Source organism: Acipenser ruthenus, chromosome 26, assembly GCF_902713425.1.
Source record: "Acipenser ruthenus chromosome 26, fAciRut3.2 maternal haplotype, whole genome shotgun sequence".
Classification (NCBI taxonomy): domain Eukaryota; kingdom Metazoa; phylum Chordata; class Actinopteri; order Acipenseriformes; family Acipenseridae; genus Acipenser; species Acipenser ruthenus.
In genome coordinates, this window is record NC_081214.1 from 1212501 (window position 1) to 1235320 (window position 22820).

General features: G+C 41.5%; 1 protein-coding gene across 10 annotated transcripts in view; it reads right to left on the reverse strand.

Annotated features, from left to right (window-relative positions):
• msi2b (musashi RNA-binding protein 2b) overlaps window positions 1-16263 on the reverse strand; it is a 158973-nt gene extending 142710 nt beyond the window's left edge. For 7 of the 10 annotated variants that reach the window (XM_059001223.1, XM_059001221.1, XM_059001219.1 and 4 more), the window contains exons 1-5: window positions 16044-16263; window positions 15673-15713; window positions 15226-15307; window positions 14687-14771; window positions 10667-10708 (exon numbers count right to left, since the gene is read on the reverse strand). In XM_059001223.1, coding sequence (XP_058857206.1) covers window positions 10667-10708; window positions 14687-14771; window positions 15226-15307; window positions 15673-15713; window positions 16044-16105 — 312 coding nt within the window. In that variant the 5' untranslated portion in view covers window positions 16106-16263. The remainder of the gene's footprint in view (window positions 1-10666; window positions 10709-14686; window positions 14772-15225; window positions 15308-15672; window positions 15714-16043) is intronic. The other 3 variants (XM_059001222.1, XM_059001220.1, XM_059001217.1) reach the window with 1 other exon arrangement.
• Window positions 16264-22820: the final 6557 nt, after the last annotated feature.

Sequence of the window (22820 nt, forward strand, 5' to 3'; positions counted from 1 at the left end):
AGAAGCACTGGCGCCGACAGGAATCCTGAGATAATGTACCAACCTGGGAGACAGTAAGAGAGTTTGTTCCTCGCAGGTCGTTTATTATTACTTCATTCTTTGCAGAAGGCTGCAAGGAGTTTTCTTAATGTTCCTTTTTTTTAAAGGAATGAGAAAATGGTACGCGGAGAGCTGTTGTTTAATATCGGAGAACGCGGAGAAGCTGAAAGCAAATAAATGCTGGTAATTTGCATTTTTACACCTCGGTACCCTAGGAAGAGATATTTCCCTGCAGCCTGTCCAACTTTCTTTAAATAAAAACTCAATAAGTGAAAGCTGCTCTCAATTCTTTTCATGGCACATTTCCTGCAAAGTGTCCGCAGGAGGTTGACGGTGAAGCAATGTTAAAAGACTCCCAAGTCAAACAGCTTCCGGATTCCTTGGAACGGGTTCCAGTGGGACAGGCCAGTTAACTGATCAGGCAAGTCAGGGTCCGCTGGAATGCTGTCACTTCAAATGAAGAGCAACGAAAACAAACCCACGTCACACAGGCCTGCCTGCTTTGACCAGAAAATGACAAACAAACACAACAAGAGACCCGCGACAAAGAGATGGCAAGTACTGTAAACCTGTGGCACAGGTTCCAGCAGACAGGGCTGCACGCACAGACACAGGGTGCCAGGACTTTTACACAACCTTTAAAAGGAGTTCTTACGAAAAGGAGATATCTATACAGCCGCATGGCAGTCCTTTCATATTGTTTGCTGAGGCCTCACAATTAATACATTTAAATTCAGTTCTTCAAGGAGACTTGCTTCACAGCGCAGTAACACTAGCTTAAAAGTAGAAAACACAGTTTCACGGATCCCAAGAAGCACTGATCTAGAATGCAGGGATCTTTAGTTAGTCCAAGGTTAGTGCTACCCAAGGTCTGTGAAGCCACCCGAAACTGTTAACACAGAAAGAAAGAAAGAAAGAAAGAAAGAAAGAAAGAAAGAAAGAAAGAAAGAAAGAAAGAAAACCAGCCTGAAAGTTCATGGCCGGAGCACTTCAGCGAGTGCAAATTTTAAAAACTATTAAAAAAACACCTGCAAACTGTTTGCAGCTGGTTGCTGTATCACCTCAGATTAAACATTAGCAGAGAGTCTGACCCGGAACGAAGCCCTTCGCTAGTGTACACAGCGCTCTTAAGCTCTGTTAAAACTGCGAGGTGTCTCGCCTCCATCTGCCCTTTACAGAGGCAAGTTTGTTTGCTCGCTCCCTTCTTTCAAAGCCATAACCAGAGAGCAAATCCCTGAGTTCATTCTGAATGTAAAAAATAAATAAATAAATACGCTGTTTGCTTACAGCCTTTCTATAAAAGCGACATCAAAAACAAAAACACTGTATCTAATTGACTTCTGTAAAATAACAACTTTGTTCCAAAAAAACAGTGCTTTTCTTCCGTTCTGCCTAACAGTGTGGTCCAGTGGTTAAAGAAACGGGCTTGTAACCAAGAGGTCCCCGGTTCAAATTCCACCTCAGCCACTGACTCATTGTGTGACCCTGAGCAAGTCACTTCACCTCCTTGTGCTCCGTCTTTTGGGTGAGATGTAGTTGTAAGTGACTCTGCAGCTGATGCATAGTTCACACACCCTAGTCTCTGTAAGTCGCCTTGGATAAAGGCGTCTGCTAAATAAACAAATAATAATAACAATAATAATAATAATAATAATAATAATAATAATAATAATAATAATCTAACGCGGCACTTTACTTGATCGCCCTCGACGGCTCAATAAATAAATAGACAAGAATTTACCAACCTGCATGTTTTTTACTCTCTTAATTACTTTGTCGAATTCCTGTTAAAATGTAATATTCGTCAGCTGCCTCCCTTGACAGACGGAACGGCATTGAAGGCTTTGTATTTAATTCCACAGGCTGCACCGGCGTGTAGATTATACCAGCAATAAATCAACTTTCATTTACTGCTTTTGCACGGCTATTAATCTTCCCTGGTTTATTCATTGCTCAGTGCGAGGAGAACAGAAGCTCTCTCTGTCTGTCACAGAGCACACATACATGCAATGGAATGGATTACTTTAGTTTTGGGGTTGAAATTAAAACCACTGCCAGTTACCATGTTTAAAATAATTCTTCCCTGATAAACACATTCCATCCAATGCTAGTACAAGCATCGTGAACTGCACGGTAAGGGGGTTGAACCGTTACTCAGCAAAACTAAGATTGGATTATTTTAAAAATCTATATATCTATATATTATTATTATTATTATTATTTATTTCTTAGCAGACGCCCTTATCCAGGGCGACTTACAATTGTTATAAGATATCACGTTATTTTTACATACAATTACCCATTTATACAGTTGGGTTTTTACTGGAGCAAACTAGGTAAAGTACCTTGCTCAAGGGTACAGCAGCAGTGTCCCCACCGGGATTTGAACCCACAACCCTCCGGTCAAGAGTCCAGAGCCCTAACCACTACTCCACACTGCTGCCCCGAGGAGAACAGAAGCTCTCTCTGTCTGTCACAGAGCACACATACATGCAATGGAATGGATTACTTTAGTTTTGGGGTTGAAATTAATACAAAGCCTTCAATGCCGTTCCGTACAGTCAATGCTGCTTATTAACAACCTCTCGGTTGCCTGCAAAAAGTTGTCATTAACCGAAAGTTATGTGTGTAAGCCCCCCAGCCCTCCCTCCACAGGGTCCAACGATAAACTTTTGGAAAGCTCCCCTCTAGACCAATTAAGCCCTCCTATCCTAATTTAGACTCCTTCCCAGCTCATTAAAACACTAACAGCCTTTAATCAGGCTGTCTGATCCAAAGTTTAAAATATTACCTTCATTATGATCTTCTGGCTCAAGCCAACCTTTACATGCAAGGCCAGCGCTGACAGCATTTACAGGAAGTGTCGGGACACGGCATTCAGAAAACACACACACACACACACACACACACACACACACACACACACACACCCGTCTCCACTTGAACTGAACTTTATAAGCAGCAGCAGCAGCAGCAGTATCTGCATCTTAAAAGGATTTCAAATCACTCAAAATGAGCATGCCAAAAACAAACAGCACGGAACACCACCACAGGATAAAGGTCACGTGAAGGTCACAGCTCAAAATAGACAACAAGAGTGGAGCGGCACGCGCTCCCGCTTCAGTACGTTCGGAGAAGGGGGATGCGGGGTGCACTTTTCAGAATGGAACCCCTTAAGGACTGCTAACACAGCCTTTTAAAAACTCAGCACAACAGCACAGCTCACTGCCATTCACAGAACAGCCCCTCAATGAGGAAGGAGGACTGTGTTTTAAACAAAAAATGGCCAACTGTTAAATGATCACTTGATCTTACTTTGCATCTTCTAAGGAGCCCAGCAAGAGCATTTGATCGGAAAAAAAAATATTTGTTGTACAACCTCAGGATTTTAATGCCAATAAAGGATTACTTCTTCAAGGTTCATACAGTAGCGTCTGTTCCTCGCTGACACAGGGAAGGGTAAACTGTGTCTGATCTGTGCTGACGTGGCACTGCCGTGCTGGGCCTGATTACCAACAATCAGCGAGTGGATGAGTCCCTGATAGCCTGATTGACAGCAGCAACGCTGTTGGAGGCGAGAGCTCAAGGAAACTGCAAGGACACAGACTGAGGAGAAGAGAACCACTGAGCAGGGTGCTGGCACAGCGCTGGCTGGACAAGGAATCAGCTGCTTACTGCACAGCTCCTGTCGTGATTAGTCACAGATTGGTGGACTGCCTATATATTGGATTTTATAAAAAAAGTGTGACATCACAATCCCCTCCATAGGACAGCAGTACTGGGTCTGCTTTGTTTTTTTTTTCTTTTTTGTAAGCTTTTTTTGGAACTTAAAATAATATTTCAACTGCCTTTTTCCAAGCATTTTGACACCAGTCCGCCCTCATAATCCTCCAATCCATGAAACTAATAAAAGTGCCCTGGTGTATAAACAGAATACACTGACTGATACAGCCTTCCCTCCTCTGCTAAATAAGGGGGCCTGTATGCCTGACTCATGATCTCCATTGTGGGGGAGAAAACCTGATACATCACAAAGGACCAGCATGTCCTCAATTTACACAAATGAGCACCTTTAACCCTTCCAGACACCCGGCTTCACAACACACTCCACCACGAACAACCACTTTCAGTCTCCAGTTTCATTCGCTTACTTGTGTTTTTCAGTTGCAGACAGAAATCCTCAAACTGTATTAAAAATGCTTGGAGCTGCATAAACAGGGCTGTGGCCGACGGGTGCAGAATCAAACAACACAAGAACAACACGAATGTACAAAGCGAGAGGAGGCCAGTCGGCCCGTCTAAGCTCTTCCATATCCTAGTAGCTGCTTGATCTTGAACTTTGTCAAGCCGGCTCTTAAAAGGCTCCCAGTGATTCTGCCTCAACATCATGACTAGGTAGCCTATTCCATCCCCTTAACGCTCTCTGTGTGAAGAAGTGTCTCCACCCCTCTGTCATAACGACAAATCCCCCTGCAACGACCAGATACCCCCCCCCCCCCCCCTCGCTCTTTAGAGACACTAGGAATGCATCACCCAGAAGGAAGGAAGGTGAGCCCAAATGCAGCTGGTATGGAGCGCAATGCCATTCCTCCGACACCCTACGATTCCCTCTCTGTGGTTACACTTTTTAAACCCAGGGAAGTGCCTCTCGCTCTTCTGGAGTGTGTGATCCAGTGCCACACCGCGATGCCTGTCAATTAAACGATCTGTCATTAACATGCGCTCTGTGATTTACTAGCCCGTAAAACTCGTATTGACCGGCTTTATATAAAAAAAAAATAAAGAAATTAAAAAAAAAAACATAATGATGAGTGGTACTTGAATTTTCGATTTAAAAAGAAACCCTCCCAATTTCACTCCAACACAACACAGTGCAGCAATGCATGCTGTATGCTGCAGGCAGCATGGCACAGTAGCTGAAGAATTCAAACTCCAATTCCGGGCTTGCTTTCCGGTGAAACTACCCAAGAGACTCAAGCAAGCCAAGTCTTTGAGTTCCACGAGGGAAACGGAAAGTTGTTAAAGTGCCCACTGCCTAGAAAAACTAAACTTGGCCCGCTTTCAAAAGGCACAGCACAATGGAGGGGAGCACAACATTAAATGCCACTAGCTTTCTATAAACGGCATCATCCACCCAACACAGAGTCATGTTGTCAACCGTGTTAGACAAACCAGGTTAGCATTTAGCACTTACACAGGGCAATGGGAGCCACAATGCCAGGCTTATATAAAAACCACGTCTGCCCCAAGCAGTTTTTTGCATGGCTTAATACTGGCGTGGTTGGTTTTTCAGTTATGGTTCTGCAATGAGGTGTTATTGTCACTTCAGCTCCATGCCAGTCCCTCAGCATTACTGTAATAGACAGTATTTGTGAAAGGCACATTTGCACCTCCGGCCCCCGTCTCCAAACGTGTTATAATTCATTTCATTGCCTGGGAAATCACCTGAGTCGGCCAATCAGAGTGGGGAAATAGATCAGGGATGGAAATAAGATTCCTATTGCAGAGCAGCTTCATGCATTCCTGGTTTTACTAGGAGTTTAATGAGACACGCCTGAGCTTGCTACCAGCACACTGTGGCTAATGCCAGCTGCACAGCATGGAAGGAATCTACAGTGTTGTGCAGTTTCCTGTTTAAGGTCGCACAGGGGTATGAATATACAGGAGTGCTTGCAGGTGCACCCGAGCAAAAGTGAAACAAATAATCAAATATGGAAATAATGATACAGAAAAAAAAAATTATATATATATATATATATATTAGATAGAAAAATAGAGAGAGATAAGATATATATTTCATTATTTTGTATTTAAAGCCTTGCCGATTATCCCTTTGAAAACAGAGAACGGTTTTAATTGACAAGCAACAAAACCGCAAAGTACTAACCACAGATAATTATTTAAAGCTGGGAAAGATATGAGTGCTGAATGCTGACTACTGTGCAAAATTACCCAGTACATTTGTTTCTCATGTTATATGATGCAATGTTAAACTACATACCCTGTGGTTTTAGCTTGCTGTTTATTAACAGGGAATCTATACTAAAAAATGAGGATCATTTTGTTTGTTACTTTGTTTTTTCTACACAGCTGAAGAAGGATTTTTAAAATCGTTTAAATCTCTTGTGTACATCACAAACAACGTTCAGTTTCTGTACACTCCTTTCAAACACACACACGTCAGTGAATGACCCAGAAAGCTGTTTACTTTTTACACACACAGCTGACTCTGACCTGGGAAAGTAAAAACAGTTCCTCTCAATACATGGACAATGGCACCTTGTACAACAGAGACACTCTCATATTACATTGCCAGAAACCCGTACGCATTTCAATTGCTTGTCCTAGTTCACAGCTGGCTATGCCGTTACAGAGTTATGTTGCTTATGCTGGTTCAAGACAAAGACGCTGAAGTCTTTATTTAAAAGTAATTTATGTCCGCAGTCTTAAATGAATATAGCTGTTTTGAGTGGGGATACTGTTTGTTTCCTATACTACTTGAGCTCTCTGCAGTATCTAGCGTCATCATTTCTGTTGGCAGAATTAAATACCAAGGTACCCATTAGGAAACCAGTAAAGGTGTGGTCACGTTTGTTTGTTTTGCTCGTGACTGTGTGCCGGTAGTCTTGCTGGCTCTAATTTTAGCATCAGATTTCTCATGCTGCAGGCAGCGGGAGGGGAGGGGAGGGGGAGTCGTTTAGGGCTGTCCATCATTAGCCACGTTCAGTCCCAATAAACAGTTCAGCTGGGCTCCCAACAGCACTCCGCTCTCCAGCCCAGCAAACACAAACCTGGCAGAAGTGTGCCCTGGAGCAAAACAAATCTAAATAAATAAACTGACTGGAGGAATGGAAAGCAAAATCGAGTCACTCAGCAAACCAAAAAACAACAAAACAGATATATATTCAAATGTACTTTGCAAAGCAGAGCAAAGCAATCACTTCAAAGGGCAACGAGAAAGCAAGGGTACCAAGCAAGCCTACAGCGCTGGGCAGCACAGCCTGGACAAACTGTGCAACTAGTGTGGAGTTTCGACAGTACTCAACGCCTCAGGGGGAATGAAAAAGGCAAGGCGAGCTTAGGACAGGACTCGAAAAAAACAAAGTGTTCCCTGCTACAGCACGGAGCTGAGAACCAACAGGAGCGACTGACCCGGGAATACAAAGGGGCAGCGTTTCAGAAGCACAAGAACATGCCCAATTCTACTCCATGTGATCAGCTTCATTTGTTACAAAGGTAACTAAATCCATTTGAATTAACAGGGCTCAATTCTAAATGAATGACTTCAGAAGCGAGAGGAAGTGCAGAAGACTTTCAGGTGTTATTCCTGTGGCATTCAGCTGGAATTCATTATGGATTCTTTTTAAAGCGTTACCTATTTAACAAACAGTGTAATTTCCACACAGAGCCCAGGCTTCCAGCCCCCAAAAACACAAACTCTTCTGCTTATGTTTTAAAACAGGTCACCCTTGTTTTACATTTTTTTTTTTTTTTTTTTTTTTTTTAAATAAAATAAAAAGCACATTAAGTAATTGTTTACTGGTACTCTGAAAACAGGAAATGGCACCAATTTACCAAACAAATGTACTTTTGAAATAACAGCGACAGAAGCAATCAATTCATTTTGTTTGTTTCATTACAATCCGAGCCCTTCTCGGGAAGGTGTTTTCTAGTTACTACTTTGCTTCGAGCGCACGAAAAAAAAATAAAAAAATAAATAAATAAATAAATAAAGTACAGCCTATCTGAAGAACTTCAATCAATCTTGAAGGTAAGCGTACCAGAACATTGATAATGACTTCCTACACAGCTGCACAGTCTTCAGGTGTGACCAATAATAAATAAGAAAAAAAAAAAAAAAAAACAGATCAACTGACAAGCTGTTCTCAAGAACTTGTGTAACACACCAACACTGTTCTGAGCACCAGGCTTGAATAAAATACACATTTGGTAACCACGGCCTTCCTACCACGAAAAAAAACCCTTCAACTAACTAACCGTTATCTGTGTGAACAGCTCTGCAGAGGGCTGAGTGCAGTTAACAGACACCAGACTCTTCCACAGTCCTGCTCTACAGGAATGCCTCGGCTAGCAGCCTGCGGAAGAGGCACAACGGCACAGAGATTTTTAAATTGCTGGCCAAAGTAAAACACTGCGGCTAACAACAAAAATAAACTTGGGGAAAGGGGGCTGGGCGGGTGTTGTGGGTCTTGTTGAATTCCCGCCAGCGTTTTTTTCCCCCATCCTGGGTGATTTCTAAACCTCTCAATTAAAGCTACTGAAACATCCGATAAATAGAGGGGTAGGAAGGAGGTTTAAGAGGTTCAGAGCAGCGGAGCATGCAAGGAAGAAGGCAAATCTAACCCAACAAAGCAATAAACAATTCCTTTATTTAGGCAAGAAATAATATCCATCAAGAACATACACAGGTGCTCTTTTACAGTGGCGACCTGAACAGCATTGGTATATTACAATGCAATCTTACAAGACTAGAAGGGGGTGACTGCAGGCTGCTGACCACTAAGGAGGCTGGGCAGGGACTGCATCCTCTCCATAGGAGTGGCGTGTTAGAGATCTGGTTGTGCCGCGACCTTGCTGGGCAGGGACTGCATCCCCTCCATGGGAGTGGTGTGTTAGAGATCTGGTTGTGCCGCGACCTTGCTTTCCCTCTGCCCGCCTAGTCGCCTCATTAATGTCACTCGACATCAGTTTGTGCTGCGATAGCTGCTGCAGCCGTCTCCCTCTCCCTCTCTATTCCTGAACACGGCCGGTGCCATTGTCAAGAAAAGATAAGAAAGATCAAACATGATTCCGTATGGAAACACCACATGCACACACACGCACACGCACACGCACACGCACACGCACACACACACAGTGAAATGCATTAATGATTATTTCATTACCTCAGTTTAACTTTTCTTTAAATAATAACCAGGCTTCCGGAACAAGCTGCAAATCTGTTGAGATCAATAATTAGACCGGCTTTGCAACGGCACAAAGACAACATAGAGGTTATTACAGGACTCTACTTGAATGGTAAAATGAAACTTCATGAATCTGTAATGAGCAAGCAGCTGAAGCAGACCGGTCAAGCAATGCAACTGTGCTTCCCCGGTAATAAAAAAAAAAAAACATTAGCTGCTCATCATCTTTCAATAATGACCCTTTATTCCTGATCGCCGTGCAAAGCGAGGGGGTTGCTGCAGCTAATTAAAAACATGTTAAGACACGATAAGGTTTGCAAAAAAAGAAAGTACAGCTGAGCTCGGAAACATGAAGTGTCAGCAATAAGCGGGTACACTACGGAGAAGAGCAGGACGAGAGACAGCCCACATGTGGATTATATATCAATATATTTATCTGATTAAACCCCTTCAGGTACACAAGGAACCGAGCGCTTCTTGTTCTTGTTTTTAAAATACATCTGAGAGCGACTCGAGCATCACGAGGAGGACCATTTGGATGACCCACCAGATCTGACCTGTCAGTGCATTTGAAACCCTGTTCCGCGCCCCTCATTGCAAAAAGAGTTTTTTTTGTTTGTGGGACACGTATATGTCCCTTGTGCCTCAAAAGGGTTAATTTACAGTCAAACCTGCTTCTAAACGAGTCACACGAGAGCATACACAGCGCTCTCTCTTCCAGTCTTTAACCATTTCTAATGAATACAGAAGGGATTCACGGGAGAGGCAGATGTTCGTTTATTTCTATTTCACGCCAGTTGGTTACGAATCACCTCTTAAAAAGAAGGTGGTCCAAAAAAAAAGGAAATGTGCAATAAATACACTCAACAGATTTCGAACGCAAGCAGTCTGGGACTGGATGTTAGGAAGTAAAATGAAACGCGCACAAAGCGAAGCCCCTGCAACACTAATCTAGCTGCCATAATCCTATTGCTTGAAGATCCTGTGAAAGCCACATTGTCTGCGTAACACTAAAACAAATAAAAAACCCTTTCTTTGCTAATGAGCTTGAACTTAAGCTTATGGTGCTGCCAAGAGGACTCAAGACATGGCTTAACCTACGTGTCGTGATTCCTTATAATAATAATAATAATAATAATAATAATAATAATAATAATAATAATAATAATAATAATAATAATAATAGGTACGCTTAAGAAACCAAATGAAAATGCCTCATGATTTCTCCATTTTAAGAAACCCTAAGGAAATAGTTAAAATCACAAAACTAAGAAAGCCAGTTTCACACAAAAGGAGATCTCCTGTGGTTACACAGCCATATGCGGACTCCCCTAATACACCATGTGCTGGAGCTTTGAGAAACTCCACTGCCAATTCCCAGTTTGAAACCTGAACTGGCTCTTAACAATACCTCTCTCTGTGCTGCCACAGAAAAAACACCCTTACCGATCACGTCCACTGGGTTATTTCCAAGGTGTTTAAAAGTCTGCTCCCCGGGATAAACCTGGATCACCTTTTTCCAAGGTGTCCCGGGTGACTGTAGGGAACACCCACCATTATGTAAAAATAAAACACTCTATACATTTATTTATTTATTTTTTACGGCTAAACAGGTGTCCAACGTTGCCGTAATAACTTGCTAAGAGGCCTCCAACATGCACAGAAGAAATGAAACACATTCTGCAGGATGGAAGACTTACCTTGGGTTGGGCTCTTCTGGGAAAGGCAACTTTAGGGTCAATCTGTCAAAGAAGAAGAGAGAGGAGGAGGAGGAGGGAGAAAAGAGAGAGATATTAATAATCACAACACTCAAAATAATAAGGTTCAATCTGGTTTCTCCCCCGTACCACCACCATCCAAGTGTTAAAATAAACACATGATCATCCAGTACTAAATCTGACATGTGCTGAAATAGCTTGTAGTAAAGGATGCGAGGCGTTCTGTAAATGATTCCTGCCAGCACCCAATTAGAATTTCATTCATATCTGTAAGCCTGCCAGCTTACACTTCGTGAGCCCTAATCAATAACACATGAAGAGGAGCGATACGTTTTCATGCACGGTGCGAAAGGGGAAAAAAATAAAATAAATAAACCTTTGCGATTACTTCCAAACCATTTCAGCAACGCTGACTGGCTGAATAAATAAGATACAAAAATGACCCTCCTGACAAGGACAGCCGGTAATTCAGATATTAAAAAAAAAGCACAATCACCTAGTATTTAAACACTTGATCAATGCCTGACTGTTTTACTAGGAGTAGAGTAAGTGAGGGAAGTAAGGGTGCTGTCTGATTTGAAACCATATGAATACATTTTAAGTTGTCTTAGTAACACAGGCCTACATAGTTGTTGCCACAGCAGGGAATAACTATAGAATTAACAATAAAATAAAAACAGGTTTCTCCAGGGCGCCAAAGACGTGCAACCCCTGCAGATAATAAAATTCAGACTTGAAAAAAGCAAACCGTGGAAAGAGGGTTGTTTTTAAACAAGGGTTCCCAATGATATTCACACTATGTAAATGTATTCAAACAGCGATACCTTCCAGCTCGTGGGGGTTTGCAAGTTCATTACCCTTCTAATCCGACAGGAAATGTTGAATAAAAATAAATAAATAAACAGCGCATACAGTTTGCAACCAGGTCGTTAGCAGGGCTCTCCATCCATTTCAGCATTTAGCCCCGAGGCATAACCTAGAGAAACACAGTCGCCGTGGGCAGAGACTGCGCTTAAAAAGCAGCAGGCGATATGCCTATAATAGGTGAGGGCAGCAGGTCCCTGGCATTCCCTCTATTCATTTTCCTCTGCAGAACCATCGCAACCCACACACCTGGACCTGAAACAAGCTCCCTTTTGTCCACCAACAAATGAAACAAAATGAAGCTCCCTACATCACACGGTGCTTGTGTTTGCATCACACACACACTCCGTGCGGCGTCATCAAAGCCTGGGCCCACTCCAGCTCTTTGTCTTCCTACATAACCTTCAACAGATTGCATGCAGGTGTTACTGGATAAGAAATGCCAGCAATGCCATTTTTAGGAGTTTGAGTTTCGGGATTTATATCTTTGAGGTGAATTAAAACCATCAGCATACGCTGGACCTCAGTTCACCGCTCAACAGTCCCAGTTCACTTTGCGTGCACCTGGCCTGAATGAAACAAGGTATTGTCTTTAAGCCTGTGTCACTGGATCTGATCTACCTGCAGGGAATGTGAACAACCCAAAACTAATGAAGAACACAAACACTAATCCTACTACTAATAATAATACCAATACTAATACAAATAAATAACAGCAATGCCTGCTTTCTGATTAAATCAGAATGGACATATAAAAGGAGTAAACAGAAAGCAGAAATAATAATAATAATAATAATATTTCACTTAATTACTGTAAAACAGAACATTCTAGTGAGGCATTTTAATAACATGTGCATTACAGTGGGGTGAATAACTTCCTACAGCATTAGCCAGTAGTGGTTGCCTTTACATACATTGTAAAAGCTGTAGTTCACAATTAAAACATTAAATAACATAAAATAAAACTAGATCCTGGCTGAAACTAAAACCTGGAGTGTGCAGCAGTCCCATGAGGACCGGAGTTGAGAGGCACAGCCCCCCGAGGATGGATTTTCTGCTGCGCAGGTGTAACTCCATGTGCAACTACCTGTCAGCTTTAACACAGTCTCAATATTAGCCTTAGATAAGAAATGGCTTTGAATGGAAGAGGTGACACTCTGCAGCAGCTACTCAGGGAGACCCTTTAATCTTATGAGAACACGAGCCATGAGCTCAAGCTATCACCGCACTGGCTACAGGATGCAATTGCCTTGTGAGGTTAACGACACAAACGGGGGGACAGCGAGAGGTCACTGTGTTTTTAAATGTATTCTCCAAAAAAAGAGTGCGGGTGACTTTTACATCAAATATGTTTTTTAAAAAAAATGCATTTATACATTTTAAAAGATATTTATTAGTGCATATATTTTTCTTAAACAATAAATAAATCTGCACACATACAGATGTGTGACAAACAAACACTGAGATTTATTTGCAAACCCACAAGGAAGGGGACATCAAACCCCAGAGAAGCACATTCTTTTTTTTTTCTCTCTCCTCTCATGACAGCATGGTTGTGCACAAACAGTGTGGTCTTTCTCCCATACCGTTTGCGTGATTGTTTGAGGTCAAAATCTCATTTCACCAAACAAAAAAATAAATAAATAAAAAAAAAATAAAAAAATAAAAAAAATATCCCCCCTAAAAAATATTTAAAAACCCACACACCACAAGAGGCGTTTCAGATTCGCAAATTACACTTTAGACTGAACAGTCTAAATAAATGAAGTCCCAACAAAAGCCACAAAACGCATTAAGATGGGTGCAGGGGCGCAAGGAGGTAACCCGTCTGAGCGTATAAAGCAGTGCAGTGTCTTTAACATGACAAATCATTAAGTAACGAGTATGTTATGCTGCTATTAGGGAAGTAGATATAGATTGTAAATAAATCAGTGGGATTGAGAACATGCTCATGCAAGCCTCACATCAGCAGCGCACTGCACTCCCATTCTATTCACAGACACTCCAGACTGGAATACGGGACACAGTGCCATTCACAGACGATGGAAAAGGTCCAGAGAAATACTATAGAAAAGGACACTGGGTTAATGGCACTGATTTTTATCGCAGTATTTATAGTCCAATTAAATATCTTCAAACTTTCCACACCCCATGCACAGGTTTGTTTTGTTTTTTTTAAAACTGCTTAATGAGATGTGTCTGGTTTAAGTTTTATTTTATTTTATTAAAAGTAGGGGTTAACTTCACAAACTACAAAATAGCACAGAAAAATAATTATTTGTTTTGCAATTCTTAAATGCGATGATTTCGCTCATAAATACAATTGTATATTTGTAAACACCTATTTTTTATTATTATTTTTTATTTTATTTTTTTGTTATTGAAAACACACTCCATGGTACTGAGCGGTCTGGGCTTGGCTACACCTGTGTGGGGGAACAAGCTGAACCGCAAGGTGTCCAATCGGAACACCGTGTAACACAACCTCTCATCAGCATTCACGCAACGGCGAGCACAGGGAGATCCGTAGATCGCTTTTAAAAAAAATTACTGTATTACATTTCTGCCCTATTTTTGTCAATGTCGCGGTGCAGGTAAACGTTTTACGCATCTAGCAGTGATTCATACATTTTGTAATCGAAATAATAATAATAAAAACAACACGCCATCAAATTATGAAACAAATTAAGTGCAGGATTAAGAAACAAAAACAGACAAACGCAGATAGACGTTATACACCATTTTAAAGGGGTGTCTTATATTAAGAATGGTAAAATGTCTGTGTGGCTTAAATAGTTATCACCTAGTGTCAATTTCACGTTGCTGCTGTGCACAGTACAGTATTTTGACCCGTTCGGATATCTTAGTTTAGGATGAACAGTCAAAATGCGGATTTTGATCTGTTCAATTAAAAATAAAAAGGATAACCCGGCAGCGAACGGGTTAAAAAGATTACACGTTTCGGTCTCTGGTAATACACACAGTGTTTCATATTATTACAGGACGGCCATAACGGGTACGCTGGCCCTTTAAATGAGTTAATGACACAGTCACACGCACACAAGTTCACTGCACATCACTGCAAAAGGGGACACGCCAATAACAACGCCGCACCGTCAAAAAAACATGCACACATACCGTCTTGGAGTCCAGTTCGTGATGGGGCTGCGCTAACACTTTATCGACGCCGGCTGCGTCGGCAAACGTGACAAACCCAAAACCTCTGGAATGAAACAAAGAAACAGAAAGTGATGACAAATATAAACACACATTAAGAGACACGTAAACAGTGCTGGACACCAAGGTTTCCAGACAGACGCCCTTTTCCACCTGCCAGACTCGCGTTATTGTTCTGGTCTATCGTGTTGTCATAAGACAATTACCTTCTTTTTTAATATAATAACATACTGAGAACGTTTATAATATATATGCATGTTCAAGTCTTGCCTGTATTTTAAGAAAGAAAAAAATGCGATTTGTTTTATCCGCTGTAGTTTCGAGGAATGGTTATCGAACCTGCCGAGTCAATGTCAAACAGTGCGAGTGCTTGCCCTGGCACATAAATAAACAAGCCATTTTTTAGGTTCTTGTTGTTGTTGTTTTCCTAAACCTAATATTTTGCCATAGCGCTAACTTTAACCTTTAAAAAAAGTACAAAACTAAGCCCATCTTCTTACCTGGAGCGTTTTGTTGTAGGATCTCGCATTACCATGCATTCTCTAATTTCCCCAAATTTGTTAAAATAGTCTCTAAGGCTATCTGCGGGGGAAAAAAACACAGAAGAGAAGCAATATTAAGAAAATTCAGTAAAAGGGTATGTCTTTATTTTTTAAGCAGCCCGCGATGGAAACAGAGGACAAATAGAGGACTTTAATGCTGGCAATCAACATAACCTTGCGCGCAGTCAGGCACACTCTCTGTCTCACACACACACACACACACACACACATTGCATTAGGCTAGTAATACTAGACACACACATGCATACACACACACAGATACACAGACATGCATACACGCAAGATCGCTGGAGAGGCGAGAGACAACAAGGTCCGATCGCTTGCAAAATCAAACTCAACAAACAGGTACTCATAATAAGCCAGGGAAAAAAAAAAGTCTCTCACCTGGAGAAGTCTGCCAGCTCAAGCCGCCGATAAACATTTTACTGGAACAAGAAAACACACCAGAAGTGAGCCCAGATGTCAGATCGGCCATTTTGACGTGTAACTACTTACAAAAGCTAGCTAAGGAAAACGAGAGAGGAGCGAGAGAGAGAGAGAGAAAGAGAGAGAGAGACAGCGGTGTATGTGCATTGCCAGTCTGGCAGTACAGTACAGCAAAGGACAGGCCCTTTTTACTAATAAAATCAAACAAAGGGGTAACTTAAATGAATCCGGAAGAAAACAAACCATGCATGATAACACTGGGACTGCTTTTTGTCATTTATTTTTATCAATGTTATTATTATTATTATAAAGTGCCATTGCCTGCTTACCCCGGGTCGTGTTGCGAGTCATTTGGACTTCCAGAGGTTACTTGGCTCCCGTCTCCCTCCATATTCTAACCCAACTATATAGGCAGTAACTAACAAACACACACACAGACAGAGCAGAAGCTAAGCGAAGCCCCGCTAAGAGAATATTACTGAGCCGGGAATGCGATCGTCACACGTGGGATCAGCTCAGCCTCGCTCCCTCCCCCCCGACCCGCTCGGGGCGGAGCTGGGGCTCGTCATGTAACCAATCCCATTGACGTCAACGCTTAAAACCCGCCCCCAAGGGGTTCTGACCACGCCTCCTAACGGCCATAACAGTGCTGGCATTGACGAACACGTACGCAGAGTAGTGGCTGCAGACTCGTGTTGCATGGGCAGTTTACAGTAGCTACAACAGAGTGGATGTTAACCTTTTTTCCAGTTTAACCTCGCTTTTCTCGTGAAAATAACACTTTGAATGAATTGCGGTGAGGCCAGTTTGTTCTAGGGCGTGCTTTCCCAGATTCATTAAATTCCGAATTCACGATGTTCTACAGAAAGGGGTTTGAAGGTCAAAGCGTTTTAATCATATGATGTAAAAACTGAAAAAAATAAAAAATAAATACATGCATTGAAAAATGTGTATGCTGCATTTGACCCGGGAGAGGATATGTCATTCCCTGTGATATTTTATATGCTGTCCAGTTGAATAAATTGCATAATTCGTTTTTCTTAATTATTTGTTTGTTTTTGATTTTGTTTGTTTGTTTTGTTTTGGTTTGGTTTTTTTTTAATCTATATATATATATATATATATATATATATATATATATATATATATATATATATATATATATATTGATTAAAAAATCATTTTATTTCAGGACGTTTCAGACAAAAGCTGTTCTTAAGCTGTGTAAAAATACATATATATTATAACTGTTTTTATTTTCTGTTAAGTGGAATCTCTCCCATTCAATGTTACTGGGCTTCAGATTCTTGATTAGAATGTCAGACGTCACAAAGGTTCCCATTCGCATTCCGCCCTGTCTATGAATGACGATTCAGCTGCCTCAGTGCAGAAGCAGCACATAACTGACTTGTTTGTCATTATAATGAAATAACTATAACCTGAGGACACATCACGTGAACTCAGAGACATCCGCCACCTTCGCAGGTATAAAAACCTAGCCTACATCTCAGATGTTATCTGAAAGAGCTCCCGGTACACCCTCCAGGCATCCCTTAACTACGACAGGATCTACATGTTCCAGTGATACACAATAACACCTAACAGGTATTTAAGAAAGAATCAACTGCATAGATATATAAACTGCACAGGTGAGATTCATTGTTTCGGGATCCAGGGAGACACAAAAGCAAATCTAATGGTTTCATCAGCTTGCTGCCAGGGTAGATATATGGCTTTTAACCAACGCTGTAACTAAATGTCCTCTTTGGTAAAATACCCTTATTAAGCTGTCTAAGGATTCAAGCGCCAAAGCTGTTCCTGCTTCAGTGAGCCCCCCTGACACTGCGCCTGCCCCTCGTTTATTCTACAGAGTGCCACTCATTTAAAGGTCATCTGTGCAGCCACCTGAAACCCCAGCCCTTTGCAGTCTGTTTCGCTCACTTGCACCAGGTTTTCAGAGGCTGGATTTAACTTCCTGCATGCAGAGTTACTTCAGCGAGCTGGGAAGACAGTTAGGCACATGAGCCCATGCACTGCCGAATCTGCTTTCAGCAAACATTTAACTTCGCTCTCTGCTGTTTAAGAATCTTACTGCAGTGTTTTACTATTGTTGTTGTATTATATAATAATAATAATAATAATAATAATAATAATAATAATAATAATAATAATAATAATAATGTCACCTGTAAGTTGGAGTTCTCTTTTTATGACGGGGTTAATAGTGTACTCCAGTAAGCATTTCTACATATTGAATTAATCACATAACTTCCTCCAATCCACATGTTCAATAGCCACCACCTACAGTGACTTTAGTGGCACTTAACTCAATATAATTAGTCACAACTTAGTAGCAACAAGTTACTGTATAATTATCATGCTTTCATTTACTGTGCTCTGTGTGGGAATAGGTCAGTACATCTGCAACGCAAAGCGGCTTCGACTCCTCGATGCAAGGTCAGGGATGAAGATTCACACTAAGTTTTAATGGTATAATAGTTCACATTTTCAGAACTAAAAAAGGCAACAAACTTGCCTGTATTGCTTTCCTGCACTGATTTTTTCTAACGTGAAAAAAGAGGCCCCGGAGATAGTACGGGTAGAAAGACTACGCATTTGACCGGGTCGGGTGCTTATGAAATAGTTGACTAGGTCGCCTGGCCGCACCTTAAAAATCTATCTATCTATCAATCCTGTATTTGTTATCGTCTGGAGCTCTATTTGTGCAGGTTCTGTAGGCTGCTGTTCGTAACACCGTTTGTATTTGTTAATGTGACATTTCTATGTTCACGGTTTTGAACCGAAACCAAACGCTTCACAAAGCATTCACAGTCACGTGACGTGCGGTCAGTCCACTAGGAGATCGACGGTCACTAGTCGACTCTTCAGTGCTACCATAGAGGCGGTCAGCTAAGGCATGTAGCTACAGAACTGAATGCATGTTGATACATCTGACTGACCCATAGCACCCGAACCACCAAGGTCATCTGGAGTTCCATCCCCCTAACTAACCACCCACCCGTCCCCATGACCCTGAGCCTCCTACAGCACATCAACATGCCTGCTTAAGTTTTGCACAGATTTTGAATGCAATTTGCATACATTAGCCGCTTCGTTCACTGGACAGCAAGACAGAAGCTTTGCTCGTGATGCAGACCCTGCTACAAACAATCACATTAGCAAATGATTAGCCGGATAGCTCAGAGCTGCATTCCACACAATAACCGTCTATGTGTTGATTAATGCGTATCATACAGCCAGGAGCTATAGTTCCACTGTCTTCAAAAAAACAAACTCTGAAATACCATGACGTGCAATTTAGTGCTATAATCATAGATTGTGGTGTACAGAGTCTCTTATAAAAGTTTATCCTTGTAAAAGCACAGCAACTTGTAAATAAAGGCCAGTTAAAGCATACGTGAAGCACTGTTAAAGCACAGAGAGGTATGGCGACCCATATTAAACAGAAACACGTTATAATAAAGTAAAAAAATAAATAAACATGAAATAAATTCACTGAAAACAAACAAACACATCAGCAAACAAACAAGAGAATATTTTTGTGGGTATTAATAATATACTATAAAATATTGGGTTATTTTACATGTAACACATAAACGCACATAAATAAATACGTGAGGAAGAACGCGCTTGGCTCCTTATATAAAAACCTACAGGGAAACTCCGTTCATAATTAGATAACTACAATAGGCCAACTAGTTCGACAGAAAGGAGTTCTGTTCGTATTTACCGTCTTTTGTATTTTTACTTGGTAAGTTTGCTCGACGGTTTTTCTCCGTTTCTGAGAACTAACCATACCGCAGTCTGTAAATATCGACCCTTGAAAGGCCTACTGTTTGTTTTGTTTTTTTTATTAGGGGAAGGGGGTGTTTTTGGTAAAACCCGAAGCTATATAATTATCTTATTAATTATTTAAAGATGTATACTTTACATAACATACGATTAGTGAGTGTTTAATACAGGAGTGGAAATAAACACTGATATCGCACAGCAGTTTCATCCAGTCCAGGTTTTACTACGAGCTTGATTAGGTCTGCAACAAGCTCAGTCGTGTCTTATTAAACGCGTAGTGAAACCAAGCATGGATCACACTGCTATGCAATGGGAGTCTTATTTCCATCCCTGTAAAATCCACTGGTACTAAACTGTACTACACTCTTATTTTATTTATTTATCCTGAATAAAGATTAACTATCGTAGTATTTCTTTTTAATACAGGAACGAGTGCAGAATTATTAAAAATGCTCACAAACCGGGTCCCTTGCTTTTATTCAAAGCGCTGGGATCTTTCTGCTGGATTTTCAGTTACTACACAACGTATCTTTAAGAATATGTAATGTTTATTTTTATGATAGTTGATGTTTAAATTGGAAGTATTGCCCATCGCACTTCGGTTCGGTATGGTTTTATGGTTTTTAATAACAGTAAAAAATAAGATTTATTGTAAATTCTTCAGTATTGCAAAACAGATATTTCTATTGCAGAGGAAATGTTCTAGAACACGTGCAACACGTCTTCCTTGATGAGACCCGATAATACGGGCAAGTTTAAAGGCTAGGACTTGTATTTGATACAAATGCATGAACACTTGTCTTTCTTTCTTATTTTTTTGTTTGTTTTTTTAATTGGCACTGGAACAACACATCAGTAAATCTGGCAAGAAGGAAAAGTGCTCCAGGGCAGGCTTGCGGCAGACTGACCGGGGAAGACCGGGGCTGCAGAGGACTGTCATTCCTGGACAGGCTATTCATTTAACCCATACAGGACTGGTGATAATGCCCAGGCTAGCAGGGAAATGCTGCTTTAAAGCGGAGGAGAACATGATTGCTTTTGAGATTTCCTTTTACGATCTTACTGATCTCTTTCTTAGTAAATCAAAAGCATATCTAAACAATTGCCTTTGTCGATTGCTTTTTTTTTTTTTTTACTCAATGCAGAGTTTGCTCTTCCAGGCTGCAAAGAGAGACCTTCAATAGGCTGGTAAATACTTTACACTCAGCGGCAATGGGTTCTCTTTACAGCCTGACTTGAAAAGTACCTGGCTTGAAATGGTACGATACAAACCCGCTAGCACTGCTAAAGCAGCGGGGTGCGCAGTGAGTGAGTGGGCTTCTTCAGAGACCGGACTGCGGTCTCCCTCAACTGCAACAGTATTTATTTAACCCGGATAGAACCCGTGTGATATTCCGTCTCGTTTTCAAAGGGTGGTCCTGGCAAGAGAAAACGGCAAGAAATGACATCATACAAATCAATGGCAAAAAAGAGAGACGTCATTAAAACAAGACACAATAAAAGCCTACTTGTGCATGACCCTGCAGTCATAGTCACTATGTACGGGATTTGCAACCCTGGTCAGATTTAAAATAATTTTCATTAAAAAAAAAGGTATTGTGAAGAGTCTCCATCAAATTCAGCACAAGGACACAAAGACCACACTGTGCTTTCAGTGCTCAGGAATCACATGTCGGTCTCCGATAAGTTATAATGAGATACCGCGCTTCTACAAGAGAAATAACATCACGAGGGATAAATCATCGTAACTGTGACAGCGGCTCTGTTTATTTAAATGAAAACATTCAAAGTCATCGGCTTACGGAGTGCTTGTACATTTCGCTTTAATACACTCCGCTATCAGTGTTAAGTAAGTGTCAGAAACGAAGCCTTCATGAGAGAGGGAGAGAGAGAGAGAGAGAGAGAGAGAGAGAGAGAGAGAGAGAGAGAGAGAGAGAGAGAGAGAGAGAGAGAGAGAGAGAGAGGAGAGAGAGAGAGAGAGAGAGTGCTTTTAGAGCCGCGCTTAAAGCAAGTGCTGCGGTCCCGTATTAACGGCATTTAAACACACGCATTAATAACAGCGACGTTTATTTGCCAAGATTAAGCGTGATAAGAACACGCGGCGCTTCTTAAAAATGCAGATGAGCTGAATTGAAAAAGCAGCTACAGTAATGCAACACACCGAGCAGGAGCCGAGTCCACGTGACTGCTATGCGTTTGCAAAGGATGCCTGGAGACACCAAGGCATCGGCGCTGATTAATGAAGGGAGTGAGCCATTAAACACAAGGGGTTCGGTTTTTTAATGCCTTGCATCTATTAAATGCTCTAAACTGATCAATAAAAGGTCTATTCACTTAGGCAAATGGATGCGATTAGTGCGCTGCTAATACGGGTACCCATTCGTCTTGCATTCACAAACACTGGGGCAGGCGCTGGAGACAGTTACCCGAGCCCGCGGTCAGCATGGTACAACCGCGACCCTTAGCACACCCTCTACCGCCTTCTGAAATGAATTCGTATCGGAGACTTTGTAGCAAATAGGAATGACGTTACGTTTAGACTGCTACCCTGTTTCATTGATCTTATTTAACTAGACGTTATAATGCTTTTCATAACATGAACAATTACATCCCTTGTGTTATCACCCTTGTGAAGAGCCTGCGCCCTACTCGTCATATTCACAACAAGCATTTAATTCCAAGCATGTGGAGCAGACATTCCTGAAGCAAAGTCGCATTTCAGTGTGATATGGGTTGTAGGGAGTCTGTCTCTCTCTCTCTCTCTCTCTCTCTCTCTCTCTCTCTCTCTCTCTCTCTCTCTCTCTCTCTCTCTCTCTCTCTCTCATTCTATAGATGTACAAAATTGTTGAGGAGTGAGAAAAAAAAACAAACCAGGAGAAAAACACGAAACGATAGAAATGGTCAATAACCTGGTGAGGTGAAGCATTCAGTATCACTTCACACGAAACACTGTGATCAAAACCAGTTTGAGGAAGAGCCTGACGGGGGACAGAATCTTAATAATACACAAGAAATAAGGGGAAGCCTCGATTCAAGCCCCACAGTTCAAAAACAGCTTAGAAACTCTAATATCACAGTTAACTTACAAGGGAGCCGGCAGAAATAACACTGCAGAGGCAGGGGGGGGGGGGGAGAGAGAGAGAGAGAGAGAGAGAGAGAGAGAGAGAGAGAGAGAGAGAGATAGGAGGGGGAGAGAGGAGAGGAGAGAGAGCGGAGAAAGAGAATGAGAGGGATGGGGGAGATTGAGAGAGGGCTGGGGAGGGAGAGAGGGAGAGGAAGACAGAGAGAGGGAG